Source organism: Eleutherodactylus coqui, chromosome 11 (assembly GCF_035609145.1).
Source record: "Eleutherodactylus coqui strain aEleCoq1 chromosome 11, aEleCoq1.hap1, whole genome shotgun sequence".
Classification (NCBI taxonomy): domain Eukaryota; kingdom Metazoa; phylum Chordata; class Amphibia; order Anura; family Eleutherodactylidae; genus Eleutherodactylus; species Eleutherodactylus coqui.
Genome location: NC_089847.1, coordinates 137,270,296 through 137,293,897, shown reverse-complemented (window position 1 = coordinate 137,293,897; position 23,602 = coordinate 137,270,296). Strand labels below are relative to the sequence as shown.

Below are 23,602 nucleotides of genomic sequence, written 5' to 3'. Positions count from 1 at the left end.
GTCTATCACGGGAAGAGTCCTGCGTAAAGGAGTCGCCTCTGTCAGACACGTTTTGCAACAGTTGACAGGTAGAACGGTGCTGCTTTTCTAGAATCATGTTAGATGCCCTTGTAAGGTTTGAGATCGCCTGTGACAGAGTGTGCCCATGCCAGTTCAGAGGTCTGGGTAAGGAAGGGGGAGGTTGGGCAGGAGGGGTGCGAAGAGTTTGCTCTACGACCACCTGTGGCAGTGGAATATGACTCAAACTAGCTACTTGTAAATTTAGTGCTGCAGCGAGGGCACGCATAGTATGAGGCTCTGGCCGGCCAGTCTGGATTCTTCCATGCTGGAGTCGGACATGGCACTGCAACAGCATTTCATAGACTACAGTATATGCCGCCTACAGATGTGGCAAACCCGGCAGAGCCCACCCAATCTGTAGCAGATTTGGGGAGGGTTGTACCCAAGGATCTTTAATAGATGGTCTAGAACCTTCTAAGAAGCCCTGGAATCCCATAGAAGGTACCACAGGTCCCAGCAATTGCACATTAAGAAACTGAGGCTGAGGGACAGTTAGAGAGGATGGGGGGGGGGGGGGGGGCCTTGTTGAGCAGCAACCCACTTGCAAATGATAGCTCAGGAAGGAAGGTGCACTTGTGTCAGGATTGGTGGAGAAGCCCTCCCTCCGCATCGTGTGCATAAAATACCGCACCCCGGGGAGTGGCCGACTGGGCCAGAAAGCCTTGGGCTAAAGTTTATAGTGTGAATCGGCAAACTGCCAGCGAGGGCAGAAGAGGCTGGTGGCGTGCAAAAAAAGCACATCATGAGTTGCATCGCCCAACGGAATCACCCGTCGGCAGCACAACAGAGTGTGAAGGAAAGTATGGACCGACTCGTGTGCTCGACGCTCTGCAGCTGCGGAGTGAAAGCCCACGAAGATGAGCGGCGGCCCAGATCTGCCAAATAATCCCGGGGCCACCCAGAAAAGGAGGCCTGCACTAGTAGTAGGGGGCTAGAGGAATCCCCTTTACCCACCACCGACCCAGAGTAACCTGCAGAAGAGGATGCCGGTAAAGATATTGGCTGGGGACCCCACTCTGATGCAGGGGATTCACCTGGCAGTGCGTTTTCCCCGAGGATGAGGTTTGCAGTTCCCAGGAGGGCGATGGGGATCCTCACCTCTATGCAGGATACTTACCCCTCATGTGGAAAAGGAAATTAATTCCATAGCTCCAGCGGAGTGCGCCCCTGTCATTGCCTGTCTCTTAGAGGTAAGGGCTTTTACCCACTAGCATTTTTTTTTGAATGCTGTGATTTTTTTTTCTCCAATGGGACTTTCTAATGTTAAAATCTCTTCGCACAAAAATCGCAAAGTTGTTCGATGTGATTTTCACATTAGAATCCCATTGACATTTAAGAAAACGCAGCGATATCACTGAGTTAAAAAACGAAAGTGGGTAAAAGCCCTAAGAGAGTGCTCCAGTGTGAGGGGGACACTAGCTGGCGGGTCCCATCCAAGTGAACGCTTGGACATGCCCCCTTTTCTTCTGAGAACAGGGCGGGTAATAGAAAGGTTAACTCCATATTGTTTGCCCTCCTCGGTGGGGTAACAGGGAGAGTCCTGCCTCCGTGTTTACTGAATCCAAGAGATACAAGACGACCGGTGACAACTAGGGCTGCCTCCTACGGACAACTAAGCTAAAACTGGTTAGCTTGGTGCCTGCAGGAGGGGTGTAGCTAGTAGGAGGAGCTAACACTTTTCTGCTTCGTGTCTGCCGTCTAGTGGCAGCAGCTATGTCCCACGGGTCTTTGCTGTGTTCAATGGTATGGACAAGACAATAAATGGCTTCCCAGCATTGTAAAAGGGCTGTAATATATATGTGCACACGTAATATATATGTGACTCCACCACCAGCAGAATAGTGAGTGCAGCTCTGGAGTATAATACAGTATGTCACTCAGGAGCAGTACAGAATAAGTAATGTACACAGTGACTGTACACCAGCAGAATAGTGAGTGCAGCTCTGGAGTATAATACTGGATGTAACTCAGGATCAGTACAGGATAAGTAATGTATGTACACAGTGACCACCAGCAGAATAGCGAGTGCAGCTCTGGAGTATAATACAGGATCAGTACAGGATAAGTAATGTATATACACAGTGTCTCCACCAGCAGAATAGCGAGAAAAAGCTCTGGGGTATAATACAGGATGTAACTCAGGATCAGTACAGGATAAGTAACGTATGTACACAGTGACTCCACCAGCAGAATAGCGAGTGCAGCTCTGGAGTATAATACAGGATGTAATTCAGGATCAGTACAGGATAAGTAATGTATATACACAGTGTCTCCACCAGCAGAATAGTGAGTGCAGCTCTGGAGTATAATACAGGATGTAACTCAGGATCAGTACAGGATAAGTAATGTATGTACACAGTGACTCCACCAGCAGAATAGTGAGTGCAGCTCTGGAGTATACTTATCCTGTATTAATGCATTTATAAAATGGTTGCACTATATATGCTGTAGGACAGTGTTAGGAAGGTGGATCTACCCCTTTGTTGGTCGTGATGAAGACAGATAGATAAATGCTGGTAAACAGGAATCGCTGTACATTGCTTTATTATCATTTTTATAGTAAAGCAGGTTGTATTTCAGGTTTGGTGATCCCGCAGGTTCTCAGTCAGACTGGTAACATGTGATAAGTGCACTTACGGATTGTAAACAACCCAGTTATAAAACTACTACATATAACTCCGTACGATATACCGTATAGCTCCAGTCTACTATATACCAATATTAGTCAACAAAATAAATCTGAGAAGTCGGGATATTGAGCGGCCGAGTTTATAAATCCTCTTATTATACAAATAATTTATTGATCGGCAGTTCTCGGAACAAGATCCATATTTAATAGGCTTAGAAAAGAAAAGAGAACCCCAACTCCTCGCCGCGTCGCGGGTGATCAGCGCATCCAGTTTTGATACGGTAGCAAAAAAGTTGAAAAAAACTGAAACTAACATAATTAAGATATTCATATGTAGATTTGTTAAAAGGATCTTCAGTTCATTATATATATTTTTTGCAGCTAGTTGGATCAACTCCCTTTGTGTTCAGGTTCCAGTCTACCCCTGGTGGTGGCGCAGAGCACTGCACCGGGCTGATGTCACGTGGTCCGGGTCAGGTTCACCAGCTGCTATCGCTTCTTCAGTTTTTTGTTGGCTTTTTCCAAATTTGCCTTCCTCTTTAGTTCCTCCTCTTCACGCCTCAACTCTTCCAGGTCTTCCTGTATACCTAACCGCAGGCTGAGAGAAAAGAAGAGACGTTAACCCCTTGATATTGCCCCTCCCCCTCCCACACCATTCATTTTTGGCTTCTCTCCACTTTCAAAAAAATCCTAATTTTTAATGTATTCGTCTACATGGCTGTCTGAGGGCTGGTTGTACCCTTCAGTGGTTCTATGGAATGTACCATATAATGTCCCTAAAGCGTGTAAAGCACATACCTGCGGGCTTCCTCCTTCTGCTGCTCTCTGAAGCTGCTCTCCATGTACCGCAGGGCGTAGTCGCTCTCATCTTTATACCTGGAAATAGTCAAGATTGAAAATCAGAAGACAAAACTTTTGGGGTGATTCAAAAACTACAACATCTAAAGTCCTGCAGCGGTAGTGACGGAGCTCTATTCTATGTGGCCTCCTTATAAGACAGTCCCAGGTTTAGGGCCAATATGGCGGTTTTGGGTGTGATGCGGGTCACGCAGCTGAGGACTGTAGTGTCATCAGGTCCCAATGGACGTGAAGGAGGTCGAGCCGTGGCTCACAAGCTGCCGTGACCCAACGATTACAAGAAACCCAACAGGTTCCGATACCCGGCGACTTGTCAGCAGCTACGCAAGTGCATCCACATCGCTGCTCCGCCATCTTTGGCTGCGACACAAGTCTTGTTGCGAGGTCACGGTGCAGCCATAGCCTTCTGCACGTTCCCGCAGACCGCGGCCCCACTTACTGATTTTTGTCATAACCGAAGATCTCCCGGATGTGCTTGGAGATCTCATCCTGAGGTTCTCCTCCGTCATCGATGAAATCTTCCATTTCTGAGTCGTATTCGTCATCATCCAGTCTTCGCTTGTAGGCGCTGGTTATGGGGGGCAGAGGGGGACCTGCAAGCAGAAGACGACACTGAGCTCTCAATAGTACATGGAGATTAACTCCTCGCTTGCTGGGGCCCTTTATTTGGAGCCCTTTTGTTTTTCTGATTTTCCTCCACGCCATCGTCCATCGACATATAGGCATGAGGGATTGTTTTGCGCAGTAGGACTTAACCTTTCACATAAGGTAGTTGAAAATTTATTTTCCAAGTTTCTTACTTAATCAAAGGGCCAACAACCACTTATCCGTCATTCCGTGTGTGATATGAGAGTTACATGCAGCTCCTGACAGCACCTGGGATGTCAGTTACCGGCTCTTAGCTCTGCCCCCTGATCACATGACAGTGATGTCATCACAGGTCCTTGATCCTCCTTGTGCACTGAATGAGGGATTATGGGCGGACTACATCCTCCACAAATTCCTGTGGCCTCAGTTGCTATGGATACAGCAGTACTCAGTCTGGAAGTTTGCAGCTGCACCCCTGTGTGGAGACTCCAATAAATAACACCTTACAAATGTCCACATACATAGCTTGTGTGCTGACAGGACCTGTGATGTCACAGTCATGCGATTAGTCACATGGTCTCTGAGCTGAACGAGGGATAATGGGCGGACTACATGCCCCCTACTCCCGCACAGCCTCAGTTGCTATGGATACAGCAGTACTCAGCCTGGCAGTTTGTAGCTGGTTGTGAGACAGCTGCACCCCTGTGTGGAGACTCCACTAAATGACACCTAACAAATGTCCACATACATAGCTGGCGGTACATATTGACCAACAACATTGTAGCATAGTCCTTCGCCACTATCTTCACATCTCATGAACATGATATCAGGTCATCTGAAGTGCTAATGCCACCAACACCAGTCCAGCCTTCATCTAATCGTCAACCGCTGTCCAGTGTGGGAACTAACTGTCGCTGTTGTGCAACCATGAGAGAAATATAGGAACAATTGTAGTTCTAGGCGTAATCCCACCCAAAGAGGCACGAGACAGGTTTTCGAGCTAGACTCCTGTTCTTACTAAAAAAGTAATCCAGTATATAGACGCGTTTCGGGGCCATTGAGCCCCTTCCTCAGTATTTTAGCTGGGGATACACAGCCATGGATATATCACCAGCTTTCCCTTCTGTGGGCTCCAATTTGCAGTCTTCCCTAAGCTGGTGGGTGTAGATACTGCTTCACCATCCCCAACTCTCACATACAGAGAAGCAGTCGCATGGAGGATGTTATACAGCAGTACCGTGATATAAACACTAAAATCTGCCACTGTGTCTCCTCCTCCCCTCCACAGAATTCTAAGGGCAGCACGAGTCCCTACCTGCCTCCGCTTGCCATTCTGTCTTATCTATTACTAGGGCATCACCTTACAACAATTAGTGGACAGGAAATTCTCTCTTTCCTGTTGTCCTATAGTCATCTATTACTAGACACAGGCATCACTTGATAAGACTGAGAACGACAAGTGGGAGGAGGGTGGGGACTCATGCTGCCCTTAGAACTCAATGTACAGTAGGGAGAGGTGTGTGTGTGTGTGTGTGTGTGTGTTTGTGTGGGGAAGAGACATGGATGCAGATTTTAGTAAGTGTTCTCTCACCTAAGTGCTAGAACCACACATACACTTCTCAGCACTGCAGTATAATGTCCTCCATGCTGCCAGCTCTCTGTATGAGGTAGTGGCAGCACTTCAGTGACTTTTTTCAGCACAAGATCGTCATTTTAAACTTGCACTCTTGCTCATTATCACAGCCATAAGTCTGTTGTAAGAAAAAAACGGTACCCACATTATATAAAGCTGGATTGACCCCCGATCCCACTACTACATACCCTGAATCTGCAAGACGCAACTGTACGTCCCGTAGTGTTAAGGGGTTAAATTTCAACTGTGATTACCTGGAGGGCGAGCCATCGGTCGGTACCCGGGTGGAGGCCCAGGCCTCATTCCATTCACTTGTCCCGTTCTGACACCATTTACTTGTCCTGGTCTCATGCTAGTCACTTGTCCCGGTCTGACACCATTTACTTGTCCTGGTCTCATGCTAGTCACTTGTCCCGGTCTGACGCCATTTACTGGTCCATTACTAGATTTAGATCCAAAGTTTTTTGATGAAATAGTTTCAGACACCACAGTACATTTGGGCTTTGACCCGGATCCCATTGTCGAATGGTTGCCCGGCCTTCCTGGGCCAGAATTAGCTGCAAGTTTAGAAGAACTCAAGGTTGGCCCTCCATTTGGTCGCACCGATGATCCTTCTCTGCCAGATGGGATGCTTTTAGGCTTACTAGCCGACAACGGATTCCCAGTGGCTGGTCGATTAGATATGCTGGATGGACGTGCAGGACCTGAGCTGCTAGTCAAGTTTCCAGAGCTGCTTGGACGTGATGAGCTAGAGCTGCTGTGAGGTTTGACTGACCCAGACTTGCTAGAGGGACGAGTGGAGCTTCCAGAGGGGTGGACAGAGCTGCCAGAAGGTTTGGAAGAACCAGAGTTACTGGTTGGTCGGGATGAAGGTGTAACGGCTGCGCCTGATGGCCGTCCAGAACTACACGTGGATGCTCCAGAAGGCCGCGAAGAGCTAGATACACCAGATGGTCGCGTGGTACTTGGCTTGGTGCTGACCAATTGCTTTCCAGAAGCTCCAGATGACTTCATAGAACTAAAGCTTGTGCTGCTGGGTCGGGAGCTTCCTTGAAGTTTTCCATTCACGTCCGGTCTGGAAGAAGGTGGTTTAGCACCAAGTTCTTTGCTAGATGAAGGTTTGGAATTTCCATGAGACGGAACCTTAGAAGTTTTACTGTGGGAGACGGACGAGTGTTTCTCCGACTTGTGCTTCAGATCAGAGTGTTTTTTTACCGGCCCATTCTCTCCACTTTGGGCTTTGTCATGAGGTCTACTTTTTGAGGTGGAGCTGCTGCTCTTTATCTTCTTGTCTTCGGAATTACTTCCTTTAGAGGAGGAATGTTTTTCTGAAGAGCTTTTACTAACTTTTACAATTTGGCCGTTGGGTTTGGAAGGTTTGTGGTTTTTCCGCTCCAAGAACTCGATTTCTTTCAGTTCTTCGGCAGTTCTTGGTCGCTCGTCGTTCTTTTTCACAGGTTTTAAAATTTCCACTGGTTCGTATTGTTTCTTTTCCGCAAGCCGCAGCAGGTCATTGAAGTTCATGGCTGCAGGCGGTGCCTTCTTCACATTGGAAAGCTTTGGTTTTTTTGAGGGTGGCGGCGGCGGTGGGGGTTCCTCGATCTCTTCCTGCTCAGACTCGCTCTGGGAATATTCGTACATTTCTTCTTCGGTCAGGTACTCTCTGTTCTCGTTGTCGTCGTTTTGGTCCATGCTTGACCGTTTCCGGGGTTTCTCTTCCATTGGAATCCCATTGTAGCCCCTGAAGTTGTCCTTCGTCCTGGAAGCCATTGCCCTTGCTTTCTTGTCATGTTTCAGCTCCTTACGTTTCGCCAATAGGTCCTCTTTTTTTCGCTTTTCTCTCAGTTCTGTAATGCAAAAAACAAGTGAGGTAAATGCAGGACAGGCTCCGGGACTCTGGGACCACGGATGGCATTAACTGGTTCAGGGCGGGGGCATTTTGTGTTTTGAGGACCAGACATTGTTTAGCCATTTTGTATTAATGCTATCCTCCAGTCTCAGGACAAAATACTGAGGAGATGGTTGTATTAGCTGCCGTTCTTCTCTGCTGTCCCTCCGATCTCCCGGTTCCGGGTCCCATGTTCAGTTGTCCAAGATGGCCAACAATCTTCAGACTACCTAATCTCCCGAAGGTTGTTGGTAGCGTTAGACTATTAATGCATTATACTGGCTCTCTGATTAACCAGGGCTGCTCACGTGATCAGTGATGCAAAGTGTGTGCATTAGGGGTCTTTCACACGGGCATCAGCATTTTTACGGTTGCCCAATCGCCCGGCGCATATAAGCCGAGGCCGCAATGCCGTTGGGCGAGGTGAGACAGGCTAAACTGTCTCCCCCTTGCCGACTCTCGGCAAGGGGAGGAGGGGGGAGCTAGTGTGGTAAGCTACCCTCCCCTCTCTGCCTCTTGTCGGCAGCCAGCAATGGGAGGGGACAGAGTGGGAGCTCAGCAACTAGCCCCGCCCCCTCCCATTGCAAACAGTCGGCAAGGGGCGGAGAGTTTAGCAGTCTCGCTGCTAAACTTCCTCCCATCTCCGGCCGCTGTCATTGGCTCCCATAGCAGTCTATACAGCGGCCAACGTATTCTGGTCAAAAAGATAGTTCCAGGACTATCTTTTCTGCCCGGCGCTATATATGGAATCCAATGCATCAGATGGTAGCGTATATCGGTCGGACGTGAAAATGGCGGCCGATATACGTTCGTGTGAAAGAGCCCTGAGGAAGTAAACCGCAGTGGCCATCTTGGACAAATGAAAACAGGACGCGGGACGGCAGGTTTTTTGTATGTGAAATAGCCCAATGAATGAAGCCAAACCATGCGAGAATACACAGCAGCAATACACACCGGAGGCAGAAGTCTGCGCCGAAACGTGCGATTTTCTGTTGAAATCCGTGTTGGTAAAACTGAGAACAGAATAGACTAGAAGCCACTTATTGGGCTCATCTACTTCCATTCATTTTCATAAATCACCCATTTTAGGATAATTGGGTCACAGCCGGCGTTATGGCAATGATTGGCGCGGCATCTTATGGCAACCTGTTTTAAAAAGTTTTATTGCCATTTTCTGTTTCTCTAAAGATCAAAAAAGACAATTGGGGAGCTCCCAATGAGCGAGTCGTCGGGCCTCAGAGGAGGCTTCCTGCATTATCGCTTGCAGAACAGAAGCCGTTCCAGACGAGGCGACTCAAGGACTCGCGTGACGTCATCTTCGTCCTCGCTGAGAAGGTCAGCAATCTAAAGTAAACATCTCTGCTGGAACCTCCTCGATAAGACCTCTAAGGCAGCGATGCCAGGATGGTGGGCACATGGAAGCAGCCTGAAGGTGGCAGGGAATAGAAGCCCCCAGTGGGATCAACTCATTTGGGAGAACCACAAGAAGCCGTTACCTTTCTGCCGTATTTCGTCTTCCTTGCGTCGGAGGAACGCCTGGACGGCAGCCGACTGCACCCCTTTGACTTTGGGATCTTTCTTGGGGGGTCCCACAGCCAAGCTGTACCGCTTCTGTAAGAGGGGAGACGGGCATTATAATAACCAGCGGGATAGACGGGGTCTCCTGTAACTCAGCGCCCCACAAAGTCTGCCAACCCAGTAGCCAAGAGCTCTCGGCCGCGCCCACGGATCCGTCATACGCAAATCAGTCGCAGATTTTACAGAATATATACGCGGAAAATCAGATGCTGAAGCTTTAAGTTGTGACGCGGATCAGCGCCATTGTAACTCCGTGGAGGGAACCAATGTGACCCCCCGGTACAGGAGGCATCGGAGCTTTCCATCACCGATCATAGAACATACGTGTCCTTTTACATAAGACGATTCTTGAAGGCATTGTGCCGCAGACTTCTCCCCCCTCCACAGGGTAGGTGATAAGTCTGATCAAAGGGGTCTCACTGCTCAGACCCCAACTGATCCCTCTTCTCGTCACTGCACCCCCACACTGACGTCAGGCTGAATGGAGCGGCGGTCACGCCATCTTTAATGTAACGAGACGGTCAGCACAAGAGTGCCACTTCCATCAGCCCCATTGAAGTGAATAGAGAGACACCGCACACGTATGACCGCCGCACACGTATGACCGCCGCTCCGTTCAATCTGACATCAGTGCGGGGAGTGCAGCAAGTCCGCAGTGACAAAAGAAAGCGTCACGGGACCCCCGTTGTTGGGATCAGTGGGGGTCTCGCTGCAGGACCCTACTGATCAGATTGATGACCTGTGCATTCTGGTTGCACGTCTCCCCCCCCCCCCCGTACAGGATATTTGTCGGCTCAGTGGCTCACATGTTTACTGACATCCCGACAATATGATCTGGTCTGTATGCAAAGCTGCATGACGGCGGTGAAGGGGGTGGGGGGTCTTCAACAATATGCCAAGTGCTGCTGTAAGAAAGCATCAGTGTGAGGGGGGTGGGGCGGGGGCATAGGGGGGCAGGGATGTTGGTGCACATGGTGTCCCAGCGAGGAAAGGGTTACCAGTTAAAACAAGTCGCCCGTTCATTACTCTGCAGATTTCACGGGGTGTAATACCCCTCATAGACTTCCAGCAAGACCCGCGCCCGAGTCCAGGAAGTGCGACTGTTGCTGTAGCATCACAGGATGGCGCTACTGAGAGCCGCACCGCTGCTGCAGCGTGAAAGTGGTGGTAAACCGCGAGCCATCTGGCTGCAGCGTCAGAAGGGGTGGAGTTAACGGTCAGCGGGGAAAGACACGACTGGCGGCAGCGGCACCTCGGGGGGCTATAAATGATGCCTCTGGGCGCTGTGGGGGTTGTGGCCATGTAATAGGACAGACCCGGACGCAGCGTGCGGCATCTGCTGCCATGATGAAAGTGTCACCGGCGCTGGCACAGAACACCCGGCAATTATGGCTGCCGCAGATGGCGCTGAGCCGGACCGCAGAGACGCCACAAGGTGCATCACGTTTACGGCAGCGAACCCCGCGGCGGTCCGGGAGCCCAGGATAAAGAGTAAATGCACTTTACAAGTGTTCCAAGCGCCCGTACCGCTGCGCCAATCCACGATCACCGCAGATCAGCCGCACGGAGGATGCAATGGTGGCTGCTCATTAATATGCGGAATCTGCCGTTACGGTACGTTCGCACGCTGCAGGCGCCGTGGATTGTCCGCAGTACATCCTTGCAGGCTTCGGGGTGGAGCGCCGGGGGTCCGTCCTGCAGCCAGAGAAGGGGGAACACAAAAGCATCAATGGGTTTAACATCCGCCCCGCAGGCCGCGACGCTGCGCGATGGGAGGGGCGGGCCGCAGCGACAGGCATGGCCGACTTATCTAGGAGGATCACTCGCTCCTCGGACTTCAGGAAAGGTGTGAAATGTACTACAAAAATATGCATGGAGGCCGACCCCCCCGGACCGCAGGACGGAGCCGCGACCCTCTACAGAGGGGCTCCTGTAGTCCGTGAATCCCCATAGGTCTCATGGAACAGGAATTATCCCTATGACAAACCTTCCAGGGTTCGGCCCCATCCCCTGAGGTTCTGCCCGTCTGTGGAAGCGTCGCTCACTGATGAGGAGTTACCTGGAGCGCTCGCGGGATGACGGCACCCAGAGAGTAGCGCAGCACGTACCCCCCCACCCCCACCCCCAGATTAAAAACCCGCAGTGAAACCCCCAGAGCCCCCATGATCAGCGCACGGCCGACGCCTTCCAGGGTTTAAACTATTTCATCTGTTTTACCCAAACGCTTCACAGATTGACCGCCGGCGGCCGGGGGAGGGGCGCTGCAGGGTGGTGGACGCAGCTCTCCGGTAATGACGGACACGGGTGCCGTTGGTGGTTACATTTTGCTTTTCAGAGATGGAGGAACGGACGCCATGTAAAACAGAAGACCCCTTTCACCCCCATGATGAAGGCGGAGTCACATCCTGCGGCTCCTCCTCCGCGCGGATGACAGGAGCATAAAACCTCCAACACTGTGGATGAGCTGTCATGGGGGGGGGGGGGGTTACCACCGCCGGATTCCATCTTGGCGCGTCTATCACAGCTATTGAGAACAGTGTTGTGAAGGAACGGCGCGGTCAGCGGCGCCATCCTGTACGCCAAATTAACGGACTCCGCGGTGACGTCCGTCTCACTGGTAACGGCGAGCAGTTTTATTAGGAGATTTCATAACACCATTTTCGGCGCGGGGGACGCAATCCGCAGCGAGCAGCTCTCCGGAGCGCGACGGAAAACCGCAAACAGGTGTATGGCTGCCATTTCTAGGTTGCACAAAAGTGGCCGATGAAACGGAAACTGAAAGTCGCGCCGCGAGTCACAAATAAATCATGCGCCATTTTTAGTGACAAGAGATACTGTCACAGCGCTTCAACACGGAACGAGTTATGGTTCGCGCCGGCGAATAATGTCAGAGTCCGCTCGTGCGGATAAAACGTTCACCATACGAGCGAGCTTAAAGCCAGCGATCCTTCGCCATCGGTCCGCCGCAGATCCGGCAATTCTGTTTAAATGATACATTGTTCCATGTAAGAGCGCCTAAACCCCAAAAGCAATGGCCGCCGGCGGTACGACGGCTGCGGGGGAGGGGCGGGTGGTACAACGTGCGGGCGGCTTGGAGCGCCACAAGAGATGGAAGCTCCTTCTTTCGCTTTCCAACCAGCTGCTTGATACGGTTTGATCCGCCCGGAGCGGCCGCGACATTTTCCTGAGACTCTCGGACCGGCATCGCACTGGTGTCCGGCGATCGCATCGTGCGTGGTCAGAAGATCGCGGCGCCAGAAAGTCGCGCTCAGTTTCAGGGATGTTTTTGGCTCCTGCAGGAAATACGCGATTCCAGAAAAATAACCCCCCTCAGCGCTCCGCGCCCGGCCGGCAGCGGCTTGTAGCGCACAGCACACGCACCCTTTCATCTCCAGAACCCCCAGCGATGACTACTCCCCCCCAGCCGGCTGCTAACAGGTTGTGGAGTCAGCAGCGGCCGCCCCTCCCCCGCACTACAACCTCCAGCAGGCCTCCCAGCATGCTCTGCTCCCACACATGTAACAGCCGTGGTCATTGTATCCAGGGTGTCTGACAGAGCCGCCGCGGCGCTCGCCAACCGTCCTGCCAGCGGAGCATATAACGTGCCGCCATGGCGTTACCGCTGCGCACCGCAGGTCTACAGCCGCGGACAACTCTGCGGGATTTAAAAATGGCGGTACAATATGGCCAAGAGGGCTGCATGTGGGCCACCGCCATCTGCTGCAGCTTTACTTCAGCGCAAGTGTTTAGTGGCGCACTCTATAGATACGGCGCCCCCCGCAGGCGCACTCTATAGATACGGCGCCCCCCGCAGGCGCGATTACCCACCGCTGCCATGTAAGATCTCCCGTCACGTGACAAGAAATAAAAATTAAAAAAGTCCCCCCCCAAAAAGTGGCCATAAAGCAACTCCAGTCCACTTCCAGCCGCCCCTCCCCCATGCTGACACTCAGCTGTTGCCCGGCGGACTGCAGCGCCCTCTACCCACCGCGACGTCATTGCTCTGCCGGGAAGCCGCCTCCTTGATGACGTTCAGGTAGTCCATGTTGGCCCCTCAGGGTTCGCGGTCTCCGGGGCTCTCCCGGTCCGGTGACGACCAGCAGCCGCTGTCCGGGGCGGGACGACGGGGTCCGCTCCGAGGAGTGACGCACAGCACTGCCAGAAACTACTAACGGCCGCCCCTACGCTGCCGTCAGACGATTACGTCACTTCCGCCCGCACTGAAGCCGTGCAGAGCAGGTCTTGCCAGCACTACTGATCACGTGATCCTGTCTGGCGGAAGTGGCTCTGCCAAGAGGGAAAAAACATAAAAACGTGACTGTGGCATCATATCTGCATTTGGAGTACGGGGACTGGTGTGTACGGGCCCCATATGTAAGAAAATATGGTGGATTTATGAAAACTAAAGAAAATTACAAGTTTAGGGGGTTGCCCATAGCAACCAATCAAATTGCGACTTTCATTTTCCATAAGGTGATTGAAAATGGAATCTGATTGGTTGTTTTATGTGACTAAACTATTTCCCTCCACTGCGCTATCTGGTTGCTACGGGCAACGTCTGCAAGGAGTTTCATCAATTTTCAAAGTTGTGTTTTCCACATTAGGCCTGAAGTCATCGTTTGTTCACCTTGTGGGGTGATAAGCCAACATGGCCGCCCCTACAGCTCCCATGTGGACTGTACCGGTGAACATGGCGCTGATGTCACCTGCGCGATATTGGTTCCGGAGTTTCCAGCGTACTTCCCCATCGGGCGATGCGACTGAAGTAACGATCAGCGCCCAGCGTCTGTGCCTATTCTAATTAACCACTTAAGGACCGCCCCTTTTTCGGTTTATTTTTGTTTTATCCTCACTTTCAAAAATACCCACCCCTTATCTCTCCAGCGCGGTGGGAGGGGCTTGTGGTCTGCGGGGCGAGTTGTATTTTCAGCGGTGCTCCATAATCAACCTTATAATGTACTGGAGCACTTTTTAAAGTTCCTAACTGGAGTGAAATGACCCCCCCCCCCCCAATTCCTCCATCTTTGGGGTCTTGTTTCTGCGGCGCACACCCGGCGGTCGTTACGGCGATGCTACACGGTTACAGAGGTTTTTCTCTTCACTACTTTAAAAAAATAAAAGGTCTTTGGATAAAGGTCTTTGGACGCCGTATTCTGACGTCCTGCAGCTTCTGTTGATTCCGGATGCCGTTTCAATCACTTTTTATTACCTCGTTCCTTGGAGACGGAGCGACCGCGGAGGCGCAGTGCTGGCGTTGTGTGTTAGTTCTCCTGACGACGTTCGCCGTACGAGATGAAGAACGCGTTACTGGGATAGGATCGGGGTTTTTCGGAAGCATTTTTTCTTTTGTTTTGATTCTTTTATTATAAATATCGGAAAGGGGGTAAACTGATTACCATTTTTTGTAATAATAAAAAAATTTGGAACTCATGTTTGCATTTTTTTCCAGCCCCTGCGGCGTGCGATCGTTGCATCACTCATACGGTATAATATAACGGCCCAGTATTGCACAGTGGATGCCAGTTGGTTGCCATGGCAACTGTAGTGTTCAGTCTATCCGGGTCCAAAGTCCGATCAGGTGGGAAAGTATGTTGGATAATCCTTTTAGGGACCGTTCACATGGAACGGAATTACACCGCAGAATGCACCACAAGCCGCAAGATGGTGGCGCCATGGAGAGCTACAGGTGTATTCTTGTGTCCCAAATAGATATATACACACACACATATATATATACACTTCACCCAAATGGAGATGCCCTCTTCTGCTCCCTTCTATCCCTCCGCACACACTTGCTGGGCCCCCCGACTCACGTATCATCCCGACCTGTTGTCCAGCCGTCACCTCTGCCATCTCAATCCACCTGTGTCTGATTCACTCCTTTGCAGCAGTAACACAAATGCTCACACAGTTCTCTGAAGCTGACAGCCCCCCCCCCCTCCGGAATTCATCCTATCCCTGCGGCAGGTGAAGAACCGTGAACCCTTTCTAGTACAAGAACTGCACAACAGCCAATTTTGACTATCAACTTGTAGTATCAGCTTAATATAGTTGCCCCCCTTACAGACTGCAGATCCACACGACACAAACAGCGGGGACATCTATTCATTCATACACAGACTGATAAGCTTATCATATGAGGTAGAGACTGGGACTGTACTTGCACAGGACTGCCGACAGCGAACGAAACACAGGTAAGAAAACCTCTTACCGCAGTTTGACATGTTTCCTCCAGTATCGATCATCCGATGACGATCCTTGGAACACAACGCTTGCCCGATTTCCACTGGCATACTGTTTGTATCATCACATGACTTCATCCGAAACTCTCCTTCAACTATTCACCATTTCACCTCTCAACAGTCACACCAGCGTCTGGATTCATCCCCGCACGCTTCGACATTTTCTGACACCCCCTGACGGTGTCCTTTCCTTCTCTCTTCTACAATTTGCCCGTCCGCCTTCCTCTGGAAGCCCCCCCCCCCCCAGCTTCCGAGCGAGTTTCCCATAACTCACTCTTCCATGAACCCCACCAAGTTTAAACCACACGGGTCTCGGCGTCGCCGCTCTGCACCCCGTATTTTCAGGTGCCTGTTTGGGTTGTGATCAGGAGGGCAAGTTCAAGCGCCGGCACACTACTTCTATAAGGCCATACAGGTCCAGGCGTCCCGTATAGCGTGTCTTAGAGGAGCGGGCGCTCGGGGACCCTTTTCTTTGGTCAGTCACAACTTTCCACCATAACCAAACGATAAAAGCAACAAACAGAATGGCCGACAATTCCACAGCTTCCCGTAATAGGAACAGTCCGGTCATACATGGAGGATAACCACTAGGTGCGTCTACCCCCCGCCCTCCCCCCTCTCTATGGGACAAAGTACCTTCACCGGTCGGGAACGAGCCGTTCAAACAACTTATTTCCCTTTTGTGACACGTTCACATTGCAAACACAACTGTAGCAACACTCCACCATTCACCAATCATATACACAAGATCACAGGACTTACATTGACACAACATGAGTATACCGGCGTCTGGTCCTCGGGCGAGGCACAAACACGGCAGTAGTGCCCTTTACCGTCACTGACATAGCATAGGGAGGGACAGATACAAGCGTGATAATAAGCTTCTTACCTGCGGATCCAATTGATCTGTCAGTCCCGAGGCAGGAGCGCGGCTTAAGTGTCTGGTGGGTAACAAAAAGTTATTCTGCCTCGTCCTGGGTTTTTGGGCACAAGGTTCTGTCAGCACAATGGAGCGCTAAGGGTATATTCTTGTGTCTGAAATCATGGGGAGTACGAGCTGCTCGGAGAGTCACAGGTCACGCAGCGTTTGTGTAACACACATATGATTCTCTTTATTTGTTAACAAGAAGAAGTATTTATAGTCCTTTTAGACAAAAAAACATTGAAAGCAACACTAAAGATCACCTGAGTTCGCGTATGCATAACTTGTTAAACTTAGCATGCGCACCAACGTCTCTGGGTAGATCTGTTCTCTAGTCCCGCGCTGTTTACTAACTCTCTGAGGTCATTAACTGGTAATCTATAAGTATTCCTCAGCTTAGTTAAGGTTTACATAGTTAAATATATGTATAGAAGATCAAATGACACCTCCGAGTCCTACATTACCCACACTGAGCCAAAGACTGCCAATATAGTGACACTCAGTACCCAGGAGGGCCATATAGACCATAATGCCATACTGTACACAAGAGCCTGGTGAACGCCATACTTTGCCCACGTAATGCCATACTGTGTCCACATAAAATGTAATGGTGCCAAACATTTCCAAGGTTGTTTAAGAAGTGCACACAGTCCCATTTAGTGGTAACATGATGCCTCCAGTCACCAGTGACCCCCATCGCCATAGCGGTCCCCATCACACAGCCCACAGCTTCCCATCTCCTCCTCCTTCCTGCAGTGATGCTGCCTTCTGCTGGCACCATTAACTACATACTAATTTTACTATTAGTCCTGAAGAATGGGGAGGGAGGACAGCCGACAGTGCCTGAAATCTGGGACAGTCCCCCGGGATCCATACGCACAGCGATGGACCCCACTCTCTATACGGTAGCTGCAGTGGTTCAGTCTTTCTGGATGAGGCCTTTCTATGGTCAACAACCAAAATTCCAAGTGAATCGCGATTAAGGGCTTTGACAGACAAGCGTGTTTCGCAATACACTTGCTTCTGCGCAATAGTTTTTTGCAGAGAATGAGTATTTTGCGTGCGTGCTTGCGTAAATACTGTGTGTATTTGTTCACACGGGCTGGGGAATCACCCTGCCCTGATTTAAATGGCTAATTAGCCTAACGAGGGGCCGGTGATCGTGGGTATATGCAGCGTTTAGCGCCTCCCACAGAACTCTATGAGGCTCTTTTGGTGTGCAAATACGCAGAAAATAGCGCAGCTCCTATAGCGCAGACGCAAACAGAAGTGAGAGTGAATCCGCTGAAATCAATGGCTTCTATTCTGTGCGTTTTGCGGGTGGGATTTTCCCACAAAAACAAGCAAAAACACGCTCGCCTGTCGAAGCCCTGCTGTACACACCCACACAATTTATATGCGTCGCTGGGCGCTAACAAGGTATATAATGGTCATTATCTCATAATAACCCCGTGCTTGTACATCCCGCAGGGCGGAGTCAGTACCACCACCGCCATCTTATGGTTCACTGGTGCCGTTTACGTCCGTGGGGGAGCGGAGGAGAATTTTTTCATTTTTTCATTCTGATACCACTTTCTTTGTCCCCAGAGACAAGATATCTGATGCATAACGGCCCTTCATCATGCGGCTGCCAGTCATGCTGGGACTTGTAGTGTCTCTGGTTGGAGCCCCTGATGTAAGACTAACGTCAGTAGGCCGTAACTTTCTCTAATACGCTCCTCCTGATCCCTTCCGTGTATAGAGATCGCAGTGTTATCATTTATTGTGACAGCAGAGGGCGCTCACGCAGCAAACACAAGTAATCCGGCCTGCTGGCTGCTATGTTTACACGCTGACCACCGCTTTATTCCCCCCATCTAGTAGCGTTGGGCTACTTTGGCCTTCAGAACCGCAGTCATTCGTCGTGGCGTAGATTCCATGAAATGGTTCTGCAGGAATATCGGCCCCTGCGAACAGGAAGCTTTTTGTAGCCGCTGCAGATCAGATGGAGGTGCTGACATGTTCTGACCGGCTGACAGGAAGGGGTCAGCGATTCATGCTGCTTGCACCAAATTCTGACCTCCCATCAGCAACAGAAATCTGGACCCATCTGACCAGGAGATGTTTTTCCTGCTGCTCAGTGATACAAGTTTTGCGCTCTTTTGCTCCGCTCTTAGACACAATGGCGCCTGAACTGGTCGTCTGCTGTTATAGCCCATCCGTGCGGAGGAACGTCGAGTTGTGCGTTCGGACACGTTAGTTGGAGCTCCAGCGTTGTATTCAGCTGACTGTGCAGCCTGTTGGTCAGAACGATTCCTGACATCCTCCTCCGACCCCTTTCAGGGATGAGTTGTTTCCGTCCGCAGGATCCCCTTTCGCTGGATGTTTTCCTCGATCGCGCCATTCTCTGTATACTCTCCACACCGTTACTCCCCTCCCGCTGTGCACTGCTCCCCTGCTCGCTGTCGTTCCGGTCTGTGTATACTTGGCTTTTTTTTACCCCTGTGACCACTGCAGCCATGTGGAGGACTGGGTGACGTCACCTGTCAGATGCCGCTGTGCGGGACCGCTGAAACGGCACTTGTGTTTCTTTTTCTTTAAATGGCTGTCGGGTTACACAAATGGCGCAGCAGTGCGATGTTACTTGCAAAAGTCAAGACGTGAAGTTCTGCCTCTCAACAGGAGCAGGAAGACGAAATCTCTACCCGCGCAGATTCGTCTTACAACGGAATCAAAGGACGCCGCATGGACCCCATTAACTATAACTATAATGGGGTCCAGCCCACTTCCTTTCTGCCCTCTGCATATTCCCGGACACAGTAGCGTATCATGCTGCGCTGGGATGGATCTGAATTGGAGGCACCAAATGGAACCTCCGGCGCAAATGTGGAGAAAACCTTAAAGCGGTGTGAGACGGTGACCGGCAAGGTGCTGGAGGGCAGGTATGTGTCGCCTAGGATGCTCTCCTATGAGGCCTTGGGGAGCGCTTGGGCAGATACGTGCCACCGAGCAGCCTGGGCTCGGTGGAGGAAGCCGGCAGTATGGTGTCAGTAACATTAAGTTACTGACACGGTGTAGTAGGTAAGTGGCTCCAAGCCACATAATCCATGCCGGCTTTTCCTGGAGTGGTCAAAGCGAAGGGTGGGATGGCCACTCCCACGTACCAGGTGGGGCTGGTACCAGGCCATATAAAGCCTGGGCCTACAGGGCCAGAGGGAGAGCTGAGACCTTTGCAGGTCTGAGAGTCCTGGCTGGCTGTGTGCAGGAGCTATTTGTTACCAGTGTGTAGACAGGGACGCTACATGTATAGTAAGTGCTCAGACGAGCAGGATTTATGTTATGTTTGCCTGGTGTTAAGGCCTGTATTTTGCTTTTGTTTGCTTGGAAATAAACCCAGGCAAAGCCTGGACTAAAGACTTTATCGCAAGTGTCACTGTCTCTGACTGCTTATGCCCAGGTTGCTACCGATCCCAAACGCTAATCCCTCACAGCGGTTACTCCGGACAACGCGCTTCTATGGCACTGCTGCCATTAGTTGTAGCAGATGATGTCACAGGATCTCAGGTGACCGCTGCAGCCAATGAGAGGCATCAGCGTATCCTGAGCGCCATGATGCCAGTTCAGGAACGTGACGCTGATGCCCCTGATTGGCTGTAGCGGTCACCTGAGTTCCTATGACATCATCTGCAGCACTGGATCCTGGCGGCTGCGGAGGGGTAAGTATGTTTCAGTTTATTGTTTTAATGCCAGCAGCAACTGGACAACCCCTTTAATTGCTTGCCAAAGTAAATCACAGAGCAGAAACTCAGCTCTGCTACATCTACATATTCCCGCACTACATCATTACCTCTATAGTCATCCCTCTGCCCCGTAACCTAACAGAGGGGCTACAGATGACTGCAGGGTCAGACTACACAGGGTTAATTTGTAGTCTGTTACCATGGAAACACATAGGTCTGCACAGACGCTGTATACACAAAACGGTAGGAGGTTTTTATCCAACACTATTGGCAATTTTTCATTTTATTTTCGATGCATTGGAGCGATACAAGACGGGAGCAAATGTGTTCACACTCCGTGAGAAGCGACTGCATTCTGCACCGCAGTGGTCCCGGGCCGTCCTATACTTGGTGGTTGCAGAATAGAGAGTGGCACATGTGGGGGCTCACTGTGGTCTGCCCCGGGGTGTAATGAGGAAGATAGAAGCTGATTCAGCAGGGGGAGGGGTGACATTAGATGGGTTGTGCCCTCGCCATACGCGCCCTTGTCACCCGCAGACGGTTTCCCAATGACACAGCTGCTGATGCCGAGTTGTCCGACTCAGCAGCACATGATCCTCGGTGCTGGAAAACCACAACACAATCATCACCCGTTCTGCAAACTGCGCTGCCCGCACAGGACAATGGGGGTCACTGTAGGTCAGCGACCCAGAAATACCCTCCGCTCTCAATATTCAGTGCGGCCGATGACCTGCAGAACATCTTAACTTGTGAAACTAAACCCGGCCCTTTATGGGTCATTTTGCCCCCTGATCTGACCTGAGCTCACTGCTGGTTCTTAAAGGGGCATATACAAGCTTAAAGGGGTGTTCCAGCTTTTTACTGTTCATGATGGGTCATCAATAGTTGCTCGGTGGGGGTCAGTCACTCGGGATCCCCACTGATCCTCCAGGCCTGCTGTCAGTGCAGCGGGGCCGGATGTTGTCATTGGTGGTCAGGGCCAAAAATGTAAAAGTAAGCTTCACTCCCCTTGAAATCTATGAATGCGCTGCCTTCTATTACACTTCCAGCTCCTCATTGCAATCAACCCAGAAGTGTAGCAGGAGGCAGGGCTTGGATTGGCTTAAACAGGAATGAAGCCATCTATTGCTATTTGGCCCTGACCCCTGATGACGACATCCGGCTCCAACGCACTGACAGCAGGCCGGAGGATCAGTGGAGATCTCGAGCGACGGACTATCACCCATCAACTATTGATAACCTGCTTTGAGGATAGTTCATCAGTAGTAAAAGCCAAAAGTCACCCTCTAATTTGCTTGTGCTTGAAGGGGTTGTCCATTTCTTCACTATTGATGATCTGTCCTCAGGACCTGTCATTATGTATGAAGCCGGAAGCTGACATCTCCATCCATACACATTGCAGGGCCCGGGTTTGTATTGTATTGGATGCAATGGAACAGTGACTGCAATACCAACCCTGGCCACTGCAGTGTGTACGGAGCTGTGAGCTTCCAGCTCCGTACAGATTGACAGTAGCCCAGCAACTAATTGGGGGGATCCAGAGTGGTGGACCTTCACCAGCTAACTATTGATGACCAATCCTGAGGACAGATCATCAATAATGAAGAAGTGGATAATCCCTTTAAATATCTTCTCTGGTTAGAAAACCCTTTTGAAACACCCAATTAGGGATATCTGTTCTGGATTAAAGGGATATTCCTATAAAATGAAGTTATCCCCCATCTAATTGGTGGGGGCCCAAATTCTGGGTTCCAGCCATTCACAAAAACAGGAGTCCCATGTACCCTTGAAGACTGTAGTGGTGGTCACACGTGGGCTGCCAGAGATAGTGAAGTTCTAGACACCCGTTGGGCCGTGTGCCCATGCCGCAGATCACTTGATAAATGAGTAAACGCTCGTTTGTCGGCCGATCACATATGATAGGAGGTTCAAAAAAATGATTCTTGTCAGCGGCATATCGCCATGTGAGCGGCGGCTGTACTGCCCACAGTGTTTGGTATAGTCTATGAGGGATGAACGACTTATGAACAATCGTCCTTCCCCCAAAGAGTATAAATCAGTGTGTACAGGGGCCGCTAGGTGTGCGCCATTCTTGGTGGTCGGCGTTCATCAGAGACTGAAATTAAAAGCGACTAGAAAGAGTGTCTGTTGGGAGGACCCGGGTGAAGAGTGAAGTCATGTGACCTGTGCGGCCATGACATCACCTAGCTGGGATTCCCTACTTAATATAAACGGATTGTCCCAACAACCAATGGGACGATTGATCCATGAATTATGGGTGGAGCCACCTAGCCTCCCCCTCCAGGACCCGATCTGACTCATGGAGGATGAACCTGGATTTAGAGCCCCCATCCCCAAGTAACAGTTTGTACAAAAGAGGCAACGCTGCAGGTGAACGGCGCTGTGTGTAATGTATGGATGGCGCCAGTCCTCCAGAGCATTGGCGGTCCCAAGCGGGGGTCTTCCTTCTATGTCATTGATAAGGCACATGGGCGGTGCAAGTCGTCACAAAATCACCCCAGTAACTCATTAAATCCTCATCATTTATTATAGAAAATTATTGTGAAAAATCTATGAAAGTCACTGAAGATTCCTCTTGGTGGCCATCGGCGTGCCGATCCTGACATCTCGCTTCCTCCCCGCACGTCACTTGCAGGTTCATCTCTGACAGTCGGCTTTATGACTCTCATAGTTCTGCTTCTACAGCTACATGAATTAGTACAAAGGTCAAGATATTCCTACGCTGTCATGAGAACGCCCAGAGGACCCCTCCGCCCCCCGAACCAGGAACCCCGGGACTCCATGAATGCAAACGGCTCCTCTTAGTGTTTCTGTTCTTTTGTAAGACACAGCCTGAGAGAAAAGAGCTGTAAACTATAATAACCTGCACTGACCATTTATTATAGACCCCACCCCCTTTATTAGACTCCTGGCCCTCTTACGATTGGCACTTCCCCCCGTGACCCCGGAGTGCGGCATAAAGTCACATAACAAGCTTCAGTGTGAACCCCCATTAGATGGGAAAATCCAGTGATCGCAGCGACTTCCAACGAGTCCCAGTCATCGGTGCTAGACTAGCCGGGGTCTCATCGCCAACCCCAGAGGGTTTCTCATATAACTGTGTGGCGAGTATACCAAGAATGGCGCGATCGAGGAAAAAATTCATCGAAAGGGGATCCTGTGGACGGAAACAACTCATCTCTGAAAGGGGTCGGAGGAGGATGTCAGGAATCGCTCTGACCAACAGGCTGCACAGTCAGCTGAATACAACGCTGGGGCTCCAACTAACGTGTCCGAACGCACAACTCGCCGTTCCTCCGCACGGATGGTATATAACAGCGGGCGCCCAGCTCCAGCGCCATTGTGTCTAAGAGAAACAGAAAGACTCCAGCGGGCAAAAGAGCGCAAAACTTGTATCACTGAGCAGCAGGAGAAACATCTCCTGGTCAGATGGATGCAGATTACTGTTGCTGATGGGAGGTCAG

At 50.7% G+C, this 23,602-nt stretch overlaps 1 protein-coding gene across 2 annotated transcripts; it reads right to left on the bottom strand.

Moving 5' to 3' along the window:
• Positions 1–2,587: 2,587 nt before the first annotated feature.
• SPTY2D1 (SPT2 chromatin protein domain containing 1) lies at positions 2,588–13,428 on the bottom strand. 2 transcript variants are annotated; one of them, XM_066583621.1, is made up of 6 exons: positions 13,223–13,428; positions 9,153–9,267; positions 6,023–7,615; positions 3,987–4,140; positions 3,488–3,565; positions 2,588–3,287 (listed from the first exon to the last, which is right to left on the bottom strand). In XM_066583621.1, exons 1-6 carry the CDS (start codon positions 13,277–13,279, stop codon positions 3,179–3,181), a joined length of 2,106 nt encoding a protein of 701 aa, XP_066439718.1. In that variant the 5' UTR covers positions 13,280–13,428; the 3' UTR covers positions 2,588–3,178. The 2 variants fall into 2 exon arrangements, with proteins under 2 accessions (XP_066439718.1, XP_066439719.1); XM_066583622.1 differs by lacking the exon at positions 9,153–9,267 and having other exon boundaries at positions 13,223–13,423.
• Between the last annotated feature and the right edge of the window lie 10,174 nt (positions 13,429–23,602).

Coding starts and splice junctions, on each gene's coding strand:
- SPTY2D1 (XM_066583621.1), bottom strand. CDS start 13,279: ATGGACTACCTGAACGTCATCAAGGAGGCGGCTTCCCGGCAGAGCAAT. Junction 4,141..6,022: donor ACCGATGGCTCGCCCTCCAG/GTAATCACAGTT, acceptor TTCTGCTTGCAG/GTCCCCCTCTGCCCCCCATA. Junction 3,288..3,487: donor CAGAAGGAGGAAGCCCGCAG/GTATGTGCTTTA, acceptor CTTTTCTCTCAG/CCTGCGGTTAGGTATACAGG.